General features: G+C 37.9%; 2 protein-coding genes across 2 annotated transcripts; both read right to left on the reverse strand.

Annotated features, from left to right (window-relative positions):
- Positions 1-91: 91 nt before the first annotated feature.
- On the reverse strand, positions 92-8,343 carry LOC145492056 (adenosine receptor A2b-like). The gene has a single exon (XM_081471373.1). The coding sequence runs from the start codon at positions 4,063-4,065 to the stop codon at positions 3,001-3,003; it is 1,065 nt and encodes a 354-aa protein (XP_081327499.1). The 5' UTR covers positions 4,066-8,343; the 3' UTR covers positions 92-3,000.
- A 3,261-nt stretch (positions 8,344-11,604) lies between these two features.
- LOC145492063 (peptidyl-prolyl cis-trans isomerase NIMA-interacting 4-like) lies at positions 11,605-14,564 on the reverse strand. The gene is made up of 5 exons (XM_081471380.1): positions 14,427-14,564; positions 13,980-14,047; positions 13,645-13,764; positions 12,894-12,926; positions 11,605-12,096 (listed from the first exon to the last, which is right to left on the reverse strand). The coding sequence occupies exons 1-5, from the start codon at positions 14,485-14,487 to the stop codon at positions 11,971-11,973; spliced, it is 408 nt and encodes a 135-aa protein (XP_081327506.1). The 5' UTR covers positions 14,488-14,564; the 3' UTR covers positions 11,605-11,970.
- Positions 14,565-14,681: the final 117 nt, after the last annotated feature.

The raw sequence follows: 14,681 nt of genomic DNA on the forward strand, positions 1-14,681 counted from the left end.
CACGTAATCGCTGGTGTTTTTTCGTTCATGTGCAAAGATCCGCTCACGAGTTTAACTCCTCAGAGTTCCGTTCACTTTTGAGTGCAAGTGCTCGGCCCGATGCCAGCAACTCCGAGTGTGGTGGACTGGGACGAGGGGGATGGGTGAGGAGGGTGGTACAGATTGCTTCAAAGATGATGGACCGCTGTCAAACCACAGAAAGAGGCAAAAAAAAAAAAAAAAAAAAAAAAAAACGAAAGAAAGGCACTTCAAAGCTGAGGGTATCTTTTTCACTGTTCATTGTGGTGATTAAGATTTTTTGAACTTTACTTGAAAGCTCAAGTGTTTGAAAATGAAGGAGCGCGGACACGTGGACCCCATTAGTCAAGCAGCCATTTTTTGCATTGAGCGAAGAATGCATTTTAGAAAAATAATAATATAGAGACTCAGTAATATACATCTTTGCTCATATGCCTCCTCTTCATCGTGAATAAAATGCCCCAAAATATAAGGACCGTGGTCAAGTCTCAACGGCTTGTAACGATTGTTTCACACGACCATAGTTGATCAATCGACTTTTTTTCTGTCGGCCAAGAGATCCAAGTGACTATGAGGACGACAATGGCTTTTAGTTGGCAATTTAAAAGTCAGCTCAATTTTAAATTGTTGCGTTCAGAAATCGAGTCACGGGTTTCAATCGTGCAGCCGTGTTTTCTTTCCTTTGCTTTCTGTTCCACTTGCGAAAATTGTAAAGCCTTTTAGAGTAAAAAAGGAAATGATAATTTCACGGATCGTTCGTTTCATAATGTTTTCTTCATCCGAAACAATATGCGGTCATGTGTAAATATTGGACCAGTATCGTGTTATGTCGCTATTTTGTTTTTCATCGACGAATTCGTTATGTAAAAGCGCCGTAATGTTGGTTATGATTATTGATTCAGCTGTTGTTAAAACATGACTTGCTTGATGTTGCTGTACTTTATTCAATGTAACATGTGCTGTACAATCTGACACAAAAACAGTTTACATTAGTCGTGAAAATACCGTGAACTATATACACTACATGCTACACTACCTAGCTGAGTATCTTGCAAACACATTTACATTGATTTCCCTCGAATGAAAAGCTCGCAAACTGCATAGCCTTTTCATCGGTTTTTCAGGAGGAAGCCGAGAGGTCATGGCTTTTCTTATGATAACATCACCTTTTAATTTACAGGCAATTTTGGAGACGGTAAAAACCGGACGCCTTTTGAGAGATACGTTGCATTTGTACATTTTAACATTATATTTTTTAAAGAGAATACCAACTTGTGTCATTATTAAAATACGAATATATTTTTGCGTCTTGTTTGGTCTTCTTGATCAAATCATTTCGAAGCGTTCAAAGAAGACTGTTAAAAGTGACATTTCAAGTTCTCGTTTTCAGACTATGGAAGAGCTTTCTTTCAATAAAGAATCCTGTTTTATATAGCGTATTTTGAGTTTTCGACTTAGTTTAAATTTTGTGTTTTGTTTGCCTTTGAAAATTATGTAAAATGCCAAGGCGCGAACGGAAGTGTTGCAAAATTTCCATTAATCGACAAGAAAGATATAGAATTTTTATCATGAGAAATCTGTCTTGAAGGAAAACGAATAAGTTTTCTATTAGAGCGAAGCATTAATAACAAACTTTTATCAGGTTTCCACTCAGTACACTTAGGAATAGATGCCTCTTGAATCTTTTCAACCTTATAAACTGCAAGCTTTTAAAAATCTACTATTTGTGTTAGAAGGAAAACAAACAACGCGAAAATAAAACAAGGAATAGGCAAACACGTCGCACACCTTGCAAAGTTAAGAACAATTCAATATTTTTTCTAGTTCTTTCTGTTATGTTTGCCATTGTACGCGTTTTGTTTTAACTGTTAAAAGCAAAGGAAAGCGGTCCTTTGTTTTGAAGAATTTCTTCATTGAAAAAGTAATTCAGGCAGGAATTACGCCAGCAATTGGTACTGTTTTATGACTTGTCAATTTTGATAATGGAAAAGGCTGGCTGGCTGCAGCTCTGTTTTGTGTGTTTCGCGGTTGAGGTTTCGGCAAACTACCGGAAAACACATAAAATTAACTCGATATCCGTAACATAATCACACCTTTACAGCGTAAACAAGTCATTTTTCATCCCTCAGAGAGAAAACATGTTTTATCTTTGCACAGTGAAACCGGAATTAACTACCGTAGCCACTGAAAATTTTTTCAAATAAATTTAGGTCAGTTTTTACGACTGTGTCTGATGTTATCCTTGTGCTCTACCGCAAAAAATCGAAAACATCCAAACTTTTTCACACCCTTAACTCTATATTATAGAATGTTCATAAATGCTGATGTCTTATTGGATTCACTTTTCAACACTGAACGATATCAATTTACACCTGCGAACTATAAAGGTTTCTTTTTTGTTTCCTATAGTGGACCTTCACTGAGCGAATGAGAAAACACACATACCACCATGTTTCGCCGCTGTGACGGAGGACACTTCGTTACCTCATTAAAGTTTTTTTGCCCATTTTCGCGCGGCAATGGGGCTGGTACAATCGTTCATGTTTGTCAAACCAATATGCATTGCATGACTTGAAACGAACGGAGATCCCGCATTTTGCAAAGTTCACAGTCAAAGTTTATTTTGTGGTTTCAGTGTTCCGTGCGTGAGCTGATCAACTAGCCAAAGAAAAGCAAGCCGATTATCACCACCCATCCGCACACGAGAACCTACACGGGGAAAATGTGTTTGTTACACAAGCTCGTATTAATCAGGTGAAACTACTGCTTGTACTGCTTCAGTTCAGTTTTTATTCCGTTCTCTTATTTGCTAATTTTTTTCCGTCAGACGCAACTTTCCGTTGAAGTGCTGTCGTGAATCTTCCCGGAAACAAATCATTCAACAAGTCTCCTTCAAAGTCGTTTAGTTCTGCTGGTTGGAGACCACCCAAACCATGGCTTCGCGCGGAAGAGCCCGATATGCTAAAACACCCTTTAGTATTTCTAATCTCTGTACATGTCTGAAGATCTCGACAGTGAAAAGTTGATCGTGATAGTGCGAAAGCGAGAGATTGAATTTGACGAGGCCATCTCGCCGGGCTGCACGCCATCTCTTCTGCAGAAAGATTTCAGAGCCCTGGAAAAATCTCGCTTGAGAAATGCGTACAAAATCGGATTCACGAACGCCACTGCAAAACGAATATAATCAAACGCCATAAGCGCTTTATGGGGTAGCGACCTTAAGTCCATCATAAAGATCAGAAAGCCAGTCACATAGAAAGACAGCCAGCAAACTATGAAGACAGTCAACATCAGAGCAAAGATGAACAGAGCACGAGCTTCAGTTGCGATCGGCGCTCGCTGGTTTGCGGTTACTCCGTTACGCGTGTTGTAAAGGCCACGGATTTCTTTAATTTGCCGGTGGATCACCATGAACATACGTACATAGCTGATGGCCATGAAGACAGCTGGGAGAAAAAAAGTGAACACGATACCGAAGATGTTATAACCCAGCGCATAGTTTCGCCAGACTTGGTCGCGAGGTTCGAAGAATTTCGTTGGGTCTTCCCACGCGAGTTGAATAAGCGAGAAGAAAATTGATAAGAGCCAAAGGCCAGCTATAGCCATAAGCAACCGAGGTCCTGTCACGATGTTGATGTACTTCATGGGATACATGACATAGATGTATCTCTCCAAAGTCACAACGAGAATGTGGTACATAGTGGAGACGGCAATGAACCGGTAGATGAGAGCAGCGGCGGTGCACACTCCTTCCTCTAGGAACGCGTTGCAGGCAATGTTCAGTGGAATCCCCAGTAACCCAACCAAGAGATCGGACACGGCCAGACTGATAAGCAGACTGTTGGTTTTTGTCTGCAGATATTCTCTGTGAAAGAACAGAGAAATAACCAGCAGATTTATGGCGACAACCAACACGCTTAGGACAATCAACAGCCCATCGAACACTGGGTTGAAATACGTGTCAGCTGTGACATCACCGGACACAGAAGGAGGTGTAGCCGTTGTGTTTGGGAAGTAAGAGACGTTGTTCACCAAACTCGTCGTCATTTTGGCGCGGCGTAAAACAACGTGTCTCTTATAACTGTGGTGTCGATTAACACGATTGTGGTCGCAGGTTTGATTCAGTCGAGTTATCTTTGAGGCCAGCGATAACTTGCTTCACATCAACGAATCCGCCGTCAGCAATCACGATACAATATTTGAAGTTGCCAAAGGCGATGATTTTCACCAAGGGAAAGTAGTACAAGCAAAACGTGTAGTTTAGACGTGGCTTCAGCCCTCAAGCTTTAGGTTTTAGGTCGTCTCAGTTTGTTTGAATGATAAGTTTTACACGATGGCTCTGTTGGCAGCGTGTAAAATGAAAAATTGTTTTTTTTGTGTGACACTTGTTCTCGTCTCCAGATGACTAACTCTTCTCAAGGAAACAGGAACTTGATCTTCTCAATGACAGAATGCTAAATTCTTTCACGAAGTACTTTTTAAGCATCTGTTGATGGAAGGACTGTGCTTTCACCAATTCAATCTTCTGCGATAGTGTTTGTATCCTTGAGCGCTGGCTTTTAGCCTGTCGGCAAGAGCGCGGCTCCTTCTCTTGTTTAGTGTCGCAATTAAGTGAATTAAAATCGAAATTTTTACTAATGTATCGGTAGACAACGTTATTTGTTTCGCCTCCAACTGAGCCGTTTCGCGTAAAAACGCCTACATCAGCCACTAAAACAAAATAAACACTCTTGGATCCTTCAGAATTGACAATAGAGTTACCTTAACTTTCTTCCTCTGATGGTTGCGTAGAAAACAAAACCCCACGGCGAGATTAAAGTAAATTTGAAGTGTTTCAGCTGGAATGTAGTTGCTGTCTTAGGCGTGCATTAGCGAGGCTACTCTCCAAAACAGCTCTCCCTCGCACGTTGGGAGAAAGCCCGCATCGAAAGGTGCTGAGATCGGAGAAAGCCAACGAATTTGTCTTGTTAAAATTTCAAAGGAAACTCGTGCGGTTTGCTTCTCTAATTGGGTTGATTTGGCCTCACAAGGCTGGCTGACAATCTTGAAGTAGAATTGTGTCTTCACTAAAGCGAGCTCTCTTAATATCCTCGACCTGTTCAGTCTTTTTTGTCTGTCTGATCAAACAAAGAAACCGTCTTTTTGTACCAATTGTGTATATTATCGAGTTTCTATATTGTGATGAGTCGGTGAAATGTTTGAAGTACAGCTGTTTGGCAACGAGTTTATAATGATTTCAACAGATAAGAGATTTGATTCTCGGTCATTTCCTTTCTAGCGCTCTCGGGGTTCAAACTTGCTTCAGGAAAATTCAAAACTAAACTTGCTAATTATCCCTGCTGGACTTACATTATTCACCAATGAAAGTGTGGAGAGGGGATTGGCTATCCACAAACGAGTGCTTCTAGTGCAAACAAGCACCATGGTCCTGTTTGGTTAGTTTCGACGTATTCTGACGTGTTTTTTATAATGACCGGAAAGTTGTTCTTATGAAGATGTCTAGTGGGAAACCCTTTAATGCAGCAGCTTTACCGCGGAAACCATAGCAACAGTGACAGGTTACTTTCCTGAGGAATGGTTGCGGGGCGTTAAAGTCCTCAAAATGACACATCCCGCCATATTTTGATCTTTTTCCTATTGAGTACGTGGTTATCTCCTCGTGTTGTAACAATTTTATTTATTTTGTTTAATTGTAAATTGGTCCCGCGCGTCTATTTTGGGAAAGTGAAACGAAAAAAGCTTTCAAGAATTTACTCTTATTTGCATCTGACAAAGTTCAGATTTGCTGTTTTCAAATAGGAGAGAGAGCACGATTGCCATAATGTTGCGTAAGTTACATTCGACGGAGTGTAAAATACTAAAAAATACTTTTCTCTTCATATTTCGTTTTGTTCCCCGGAAGAGCTGTCTTTTTGTGAATAAATTTGTGGGAAACAGTGACGAGATTGTCAGGATAGTGTTATAAATTTTAGAAAGCGCTTGGAAATATCCCCGGAAACAAACTCCCCTGCAAAATACACCCTTTTTTTCTTACCTCTAACCGGTCATTTCTATTGGCGAATATTCAACAACCGATTTTGTGCGCGTAAAGGCATATGTTAAGGTGAGCTATCCAGCTAAAGAGTTACATTACACGAAGCACAAATTTTAAAGAGAAAACATAATTTTCTGCAATAGAGCAGTTGTAGTGGTTTGGTCAAACAATATGACAGAACACTTGATTGAAATTTACAAAGCTTCTCTGAACTGTCAGCGGGAAAGTTAATTTTTATTTTCTTTCCCAGTTTCTCTTGTCACTGAGAGAGGATCCTGTTTGAATATGTCAATTTGACTCGTCACACACACCAAGCAGTATCATGAAACAAACCTTACACGCGCATTTCAAGAAATCTCTAGATTTTAATCGTGCCGTAAAGATTTTAGTTAGCGTGCATGGAGGGTTTTGTTGTGTTTTAGCGCAATGAACACAATTCCAATTAGTTATTTTCAACTCATTAAGTGAACTTTTATGAATAAGGTTACTTTCAAAGCCTTTAAAAATCCCGAACGGTAATTATTCAGAAACTTCATAATACTTGGTGCATTAGTTGTAAAATACTGTCTTTCTTATTGTTCAATATTGCAAGAGTACTTAAACATAATTTTTGTTCCTTATTTCGTTTATGTGCCCATAGACACAATCAATGTAGTTCTTTATTTTCATCATAAACTATCATTGATAGCTGCCAAAAAACAGAGCGGGTTGAAAAAATGACTTACTTCATGTGTTTTGCTGGAGCGGTACGATTAATTGAACACTGTTAAATGTTCATGAAAATAAAACATTGCAACACAAGTGCGTTAGGAATCAAAGACGCTTTTTTCTCCTCGGCGAAATAGAGAATTCGAATCCGTTCTGTAGAGTGAAAACCGAGAAGAATATCCTAAAGAACTTGATTTTCGAATTTTTTGAAGTTAGATCAGGTGCTCTTAGTTACGCCTGTAATATTTCAACTTCGTGAATTGATAATACACTTTCATCACATGGCATCCGGTGAGGCTCTGTTTCTTGGAAATAACAGAAAAATTATAATTATTTTAGGAGCGTAATCCTTTTTTTCAAAGCCGTGTCGGTGTAAGCTAATATCTGACTGTAAAGCAGTAAATTTCCTTTTTTAGACTCTATATAGCTCCAGTTGAGATCGGTCAGATTAACTGCAGAATGGCGATGTTTCAGATTATAAAGGAAACGTAATACCGGATAAAACAGATTTCTGTGTCATTCCTTAACTGCATGATTAGTGCTAAAATCTGAAACAAACATGGTGGTCCAACGAATAAAATCTAATACTTGACTTTCGTGTCATTTCAGGTTAATGGTACACTAAATAAATAAATGGAAAACTGTAGCTTCCAACTGAGGTGTATAACTGTGAAATAAAAAAAAAATAGCTTTGACCGAAAATTATCTTTGTTTTTGTGACCGAAAATTATCTTTGGTTTAACTTTTAGCTTTTTATGTATGCAGGGCCCCTCTGAAAACTGCATATGCCAATTTTGTTGATTGACTGTTTTCCATTCATTTTCAAGTCGAGTTTTTTTCCTTATAAAGTCTGTCGTCCTCGAATAAAGGAAAAAGATATCGTTTTCATGAATCAGTTTTTGACACTCTTCTGTGGTTCACCCTTGTCCTAAATAGAGTATTTTGCCTTAACGAAAAAGAGGAATAAAAATTGGGGTTGAAAGGATAATTCCAAATTCAAATTTTTATCGTTTCTTGCATGGAACCTAAAGATAACTCTCGCTTGGCTTCCCATTACTTTGATAGTCATAAAATGCGGATTACGGTCTGCTGACGTCGGTTTAAAATAACTGACTAGATCGAGCAATAAGCTTTAGAATGGCAAATACTGACTCCCTAATCAACCCTAGTTTTACATAGTTCCTAAGTCTCATTATTTTTGTTCTGTAGATGTCAATTTCAGAAGGAAACTTTTTCGAGTTAAAATGACAGGGACATAGCCGGAATCAATAAATCCGTCTGAATTTTGTTGTTAATTCCACTCTTGTTTGCCTGTATCTCAGGATTTTAAAATAATATGGCCATTGATACCTTGCCTCAAAGACGATTACCTACCAAACTTATTCGACTGGAGGTTTTAATCAGTCGCACGATCTTCAAGCCATGAATTGGTATCCGCGTTTGATTTGATCCTATAAAACACACTGACATTTTCAATGTTCACAGAATTTACAGATATCGATTTACGAGTTTCAAGATCTTCTAACGATCATTGTTTTAAATTCTTTTTTTTTTTCGCGTGCGTGGTTAAATAAAGTAAGAGAAAAGTATATAAAAACATCAAAGTTATTGCCATATGAAAGGTACAAGGAATATGTAAAAGCAGACCGTTTGCTGCAGCTTAGAAAGAGAGAAGAAAGATGGAAAGTTCGAAGCATCATGCGACTTTAATTGCTTGTTTTGTTTTCATTCAACACCGGCTTTGAGGTATAAGCTAGGCGATAACAGCTGGTTATTGTGGGCTTTCCGCCACACCGGATAGAGTTTCGTGTAGGCGTATTCGGTTCAATTCTTTGTCGCGGAATGGAATCGTTATCGCGTATTTGACGAGAAGAAGAAAAAAAGCTACATTATATTTCACAAGATGACAAAAGCAAAAAAAAAAAAAAAAAAAAAAAGAATTAGAAACCAAGCGAGACTGCAATCGACTTGTGATTTGATTTAACAAAACATAACAATTAAAGGGAGGCAAAAGCTACTCAAAGAAGATAAATAATTTTCTTTTAGAAAGGAAGGAAACTTGCAGCGGTAATTTGAAAACTTATTAGTGACTTATCGCAGTCGCACAGAACACACCAGAGTCTTTCAGTAATAATTTTACAACTAATCGATGTTAACAACGAAATGGAAATGTCGACGCGGGTTCTGATACAAAAATAAACGGAGATGAAAAGAACTTGAAAAAAAAAAATATATATATATATATCAGTGTTAAAATTGGTGGCAAGATTACCGCCTAGGGTTGTGCTGACCGTGGACCATGGAGCTTTGAAGTGTGGAAAGTTCATGATTTTAGTTACGATGATTCAGTTTGTTATTTCCGCTGGCAAGAAAAATAAGAATCACCTCAAGAGTTTTTTCAAAAGGAAGGTCGTGATATTCCAACCTAATTCCCTCTCTTTCTTCTTCGCCGCGTGAGGTCTGGATAAGATATCACTTTAACTTCGATAATACAAGGCCTTTAGCAAAGATTCTTTTTTCGCCAGAAATGTTGAAGACAAGGAATAAAACTGATTTCTCCTGATTGCCAGGTCATAAGTTGAATGTCACTGCAGTCTTAAACCACACTATTCTTTTCCTATTTTAATTCTGGAACTGAAAACTAAAGATTATGTTTCCTTGAATATGAGTTCAAACTGTGTTCGTGCTCAGACTTAATAACTTGCTACAGGCTAGGTAATTAAAAATTTATATTTGTTTTTGTTTGTAACCAAATAAATTGAAATGTGACAGGAAATACATTGCAATGACTTTTCTTTGCTTTTTATTTTTGAACCAGATCACGTCCTCTGACTGAGAAAACTGATCAGATAGCGATTTAATCAACGAACATGTCAAGACACACGTAATTAAAAAGCTTTTTTAAACCGTCTATCGAAAAGTCAAATAATTTTTTTCCAGCTATCGTCCTTGTAAGAAGCGAGTTCATATGCATCGAAAACTTCTTTATGGACAGTTTGCGTGTAAGTCTTAAACCACTAAAAATATTGTCATTTTACGTTAATGGCATTCTTGTTCCTAGCAGGTTAAGGTTGACCTCCGGAAATTTTCGACCAGCAGCAGCTTGTCAAATCCATTTAAAATGCTTTAAGAATAATGTGCACTGATGGGTGAGTAACGTACCTTTTCTAAGAACAAGGTCTTGGCTCTAACCCGAAGCTCTAATATCAAATCAGTGTGTGGAGAGTTGGGGAACAATTTCGAAAAACGTATACTTTCCTGTTCAACTTCATGCATGCATCTCGTGTGTTGGGTTTTTTTCCTTAAAAAATGGACACTTGCGTTGCTTGCGTTGGATTAGGTCGGCATTCGAAGCACGTAGTGAACAGTAATTATCCAAAAACATCACGCTTGGTCCATTAGTTGCAATTTGTTTGAAGGCAGTATTTGATCCTTATTTTCTGTGCCTTTTTATGTTTGGAGATTGCTTTTACTTTAAACAGTATACATTATTCTTTTAACGTAAACTAAATCAATATTGTCAAAAAGTAGCACAACCGAGAAATGACTTCCTGTGGACTTTGTATATACATTGGGCATCGTAAGCACGTCAATCAATGCAAAATCGAGAAGTTTGCAATTAAATTTAAATTTCGTGTGACCAATTACGAACTTAGAGTGAGTTCCAGGTGGCACGCGCGGAAAATGTGTGTTGAGAACTCGAGCCGAGATAAAATAGCAAGCTGCTAGCGCACACTCCTCGCACGCCACGCGCCCGATTCAACCAGGGCGCTTATATGTACCCGGCCTTTTTCCGCCCTGATTCAACCCTTTGGCTATTTATGTGTTTCGAGGCGCACGTTTCTTCTGCACATAACATTTATGGTGAAATATAAAATATCATCAAACAATGCGCCACGCTCTTTCGTTCCCAGCAAAATAGAAAGGTGGAATGGTAACCAAAAAAGAAAAATTTACTCTTAAGTGAAGAACTTACGGTATACCAAAATACCCGAAAGGCATACGAAGAAATAAGTTTCAATCCAACTCTAGGATATAAACTAATTCGAAACTAATTATTCAGTACTCCTGTTGAGGCTTAATTTGAATAACGATGTTTTACACTGGGACTGAAACAGCTCATTTCCTTTTTGTGATTTCTGCTCAAGATTGAATTCGATAAGAATCATTTCTAGCACACAGCCACCGATCATCCGGTTTAATTTAAGCGGAAAACAAGCGATAAAATCTTCTTATTTCGCAGCCTTGTTGTTCCGTTCTTTTACAGTGGAAGTTAAAATGAGTTGTACCAGCCTGCGAAAGGATGGAACGGAAGGGGAGAGAGAGGGTACAGCTAAACGGCGTCAGAGTTTCAAAAGATAGACCGGACAAGATTGAATTTAATTAATTCATGAGACGAGCTCCAACAGTTTCTACGTTTCACAATAGTGAACACAACAAACTGAAGTCGAATCTCCTCTACAAGGCCACCTCTCCACAATGCCAAAGATTTTTCGTCACGACTGTGCTCTGATCCATACTGTTCATGGCTATTGAAACCTACCCGCAATGGCTACTTCTCTACAATGGACAGTTAATTCTACCCTAGGGTGTCTGTTGTATTGATGTCTTTTACTTCGCGGCAATTCCAACACGAGCCCAAAAACCTAGAGCGTTTTGCTAGCGATAGTTTTGATTTTGTGTGTTGGCTAGTTGATAGTGACCGACGAATCGTGCTCTGCTCTAAACAGCCAATTAGGCGTTAGAACAAAACCAACCGCGATGTGGTTCACGCTATTTTCCCGCATTCACCAGACTGCGGGAAAAGGTTACTGAACTATTTGCCAGAACTGTGATGGGTTCCGACGTAAGTACTTTTTTTCTTGGTTTTAGTTTTAAGTCCATCATTATAAAAGTGCTCTTTAACATAAGTAAGTAAAAAATTGTTAGTGGTGCATCAGGCAGTTCTTGAACAAAAAATAAAAAGGTAACATCCATTTACTTCACTGCCCGGTATCACCTTGGGTATGTTTGTTTTTTTCCTTGATTTGGTGATGACAATGGGAAACACTTGGAATCTATCCATGTCAGAAATGCAAAGAGTTTCCATCTTTCACGAAATTGGAAGACAGTTCATTTTCAAGGTTGAATGATGCAGTAACAAATTCAAAACTTGGCCTTTTTCCATGTTAAGAGAATATTTTTGTTGAGGAAAGAGTAAAATCCAGTTGTTATTTCTTTCCTTCAATCATAATAATGTGATAACCAAACTGTGTCTTGACTGGGGGGTCTGTATAAGCTGGCTTATCTACCGAGCTCGGGGACAGGGCAAAAGCTGCATCTTGAAATGCACCAACCTATTAAATGAGAAACAAAATGGACTCACAAATCAAAATTAAATTTAGGTTCACAGGGAGTGAACGGGTTAAGCCTGTACAATGGTTCCTCGAAATCCTGATGAGAGGGAATGCTTATGTCAAAACTTTAATCTACTCCCAAACATGTTATTTCAACACTGTAAACATAAAAAAGCTGTAATTTGTATAGGTAATCATACGCTTTCGAGTTCAATTTGGAATTAATTTGCACGAGTGAGTTTTTCAAAAAGCTGAAATTGCCTTAGCCGCTTCGGCGAGTGCAATTTGAGCTTTTTTAAGAGCTCACAAGTGCAAATTAATTCCAAATTGAACGAGAAAAACCGTATGATTACTTATTAATAATATAAACATGAAAAAAAATTTGTGTGGAGGAAATGCCGGTAGACCTTTCCTGAAGCCATCTTTTCTCTTTCGAGAAAACTTTTTTCAAAGTTTCTGCACTAAATTTTCGTCATCATTTTATATGATATCATTGGCTTAGAAAATTTCCTATTTTCTTTCAGCCAATCATAATCTAGAGTTACGATGTGTAATTTGCACTGGTGTTACACTTTTTGCACTAATGTTACACTTTTTGCACTGGTGTTACACTTGAACTGCACTGCTCTCAGCCAATCAGAATCGAGTAATTTTTTCATGTATATTATTATATCTGTAAATGTAAATTGTGAGGAAATATTGTAAGTTATGTCACTAATTGACAAATTTTAGTGTTGCACTTGTAACATTCATGTCTAAAAATAATGATAAGCATTATTCTGACGTTTGTTTCTTACCATGGATCCTCTTGTCATCCATCCTAGATCACCCTGATTGACAATGAAACAAAGTTCAGTCAAAAATCAACCACACAACAGTTTTATAAAGAAAATTGGCAGAGTCAGTAGTTGTCAGAGGTTTACTGTTCAACTACCCCAACCAAGCCCATTCAAGCAAATTCTTTGCAAATTGACCACTGGCATTTTGAAAGTTTTAAAATGGTTACTAATCAAAATGACCACAAATCTGTTGCCTTTGTAATGTACAGCTTGATTACTGGATAATTTGTTGGAAAACTATTGTTAAAATCCAAGATTTTTATTCATTAAATTTCCGGAAAATTTTGTCATGTGGCCTTGGTTAGAGTAATCTCAATGTAAATGATTATGGAATCTATATTTAGGAAGGGTGAGTGACTAATAGTGGAAAGGAAGAAACTGGATTACAATGATTTGGTCAAACTTTAAAATGCTAGCGTCACACTTTTAGTTTCACTGTACCAGACATAATATCCCACACATAAAAATTGAAAATGGTCACTGTTTATCACTGTTTATCACTGCGCTGTGCCTGGTATGACAGTCAAGCCTCTGTAAATGTAGAAACTGACAGTATGCTGAGAAAGATAACTTGTAAATATGATCTAACGTCCAATCCAAGGAGGACTACGGAAACTAGTGAAAGTAACAGTTCTGTGAGCCACTTGACTTGTAACCAAGAAGTCATGAACATTGTACACATCTTTGTTCAAATAACTCATGTACATACCCCTTGCCTTGCTTTATCTTCACTATATGCTGAAGCAACTTCATTAAACTTCTGTCCATCCTTTAATTTTGCCATAGCTTCCATAACTTTTGAGTGTTTTTCACATAAAATATGCCGCACCTGAGTGTCAAGGGTAAGGGAACGTCAGTGAAATGTTACTTTTCCTTTCTTTTTCCTTTTTTAGTTCTGATAATTTGGTGGTACATGTACATCAAGACAACAGCCCCAGTTTATAATATTCATCATTCTCATCACCTGTTTGCTTGAAATTGTGATGATATGGTGACGAGAAATAAGATTCTGAAATATCATTGTTAGAGCTGACATAAGCTTACCTTAACTGCTGTTCCTCCTTTTTTTGTCTTTCCTCCACTTGCACCCTCATCCTCACCGCCCCCTCCCCCTAAAGAATCAGAATGAAAGTGTCCCAAACAAAAAGAAAAACTCTTTAACTGTTTGTATTAACAGCATGTGATTTGAGAGATCAGACAGCTTTTCTAGACTCTGTTTCGTCCAAAGATGATTATTAAATATGGTAGTTAAATTTCAGTCTTTTAATGTAGTGTAAATGAGGTAGTTAAATTTCATGCATTGTAAATAGTCAGGTTTTAGGTGTTTAAATTTTAACAATTTATTTCGTTTACTTTAAATGTCCCCTATTAGTAGAGGGTTTTTAGCCTCAGCTAGACTTCTTCGACACGTTAATTAAATTAATAAAGTTTTCATTTCATTTCATTTAGGGATCTAACTCTGTCGTTACTCCAGCGATGAAACAGACTTGCCTTTTGCTGCTCCTTTTCCTTTATCTTGTTTTCCACCACCCTTTCCTTTTTTAGGAGGCATTTTACAGCTGATGTCCGACTATAATGGACTGTTCTGATCGCTCAATCTGAACCCTCAATCAGGCCGCCATCTTCAAATATGCCGATAAGCGAGAGACTGGGAACAAATATGAACCATTTTCTGTTGTCAGCGGTCTCACTATTGGAAGGTTACCATTTGATATAAGGAGACTATAATATCCTTTCCATTTCATT

The sequence above is a fragment of the Orbicella franksi genome, chromosome 7 (genome assembly GCF_964199315.1).
Source record: "Orbicella franksi chromosome 7, jaOrbFran1.1, whole genome shotgun sequence".
Classification (NCBI taxonomy): Eukaryota; Metazoa; Cnidaria; class Anthozoa; order Scleractinia; family Merulinidae; genus Orbicella; species Orbicella franksi.

Excerpts from the sequence above, each read along its gene's own strand:
- LOC145492056 (XM_081471373.1), bottom strand. The coding sequence starts at position 4,065 with ATGACGACGAGTTTGGTGAACAACGTCTCTTACTTCCCAAACACAACG.
- LOC145492063 (XM_081471380.1), bottom strand. The coding sequence starts at position 14,487 with ATGCCTCCTAAAAAAGGAAAGGGTGGTGGAAAACAAGATAAAGGAAAA. Across the intron at positions 14,048-14,426 it reads AGGAAAAGGAGCAGCAAAAG|GGGGAGGGGGCGGTGAGGAT; the intron begins GCAAGTCTGTTT and ends CTGATTCTTTAG. Across the intron at positions 12,927-13,644 it reads AAGATAAAGCAAGGCAAGGG|GGTGATCTAGGATGGATGAC; the intron begins GTATGTACATGA and ends ATTGTCAATCAG.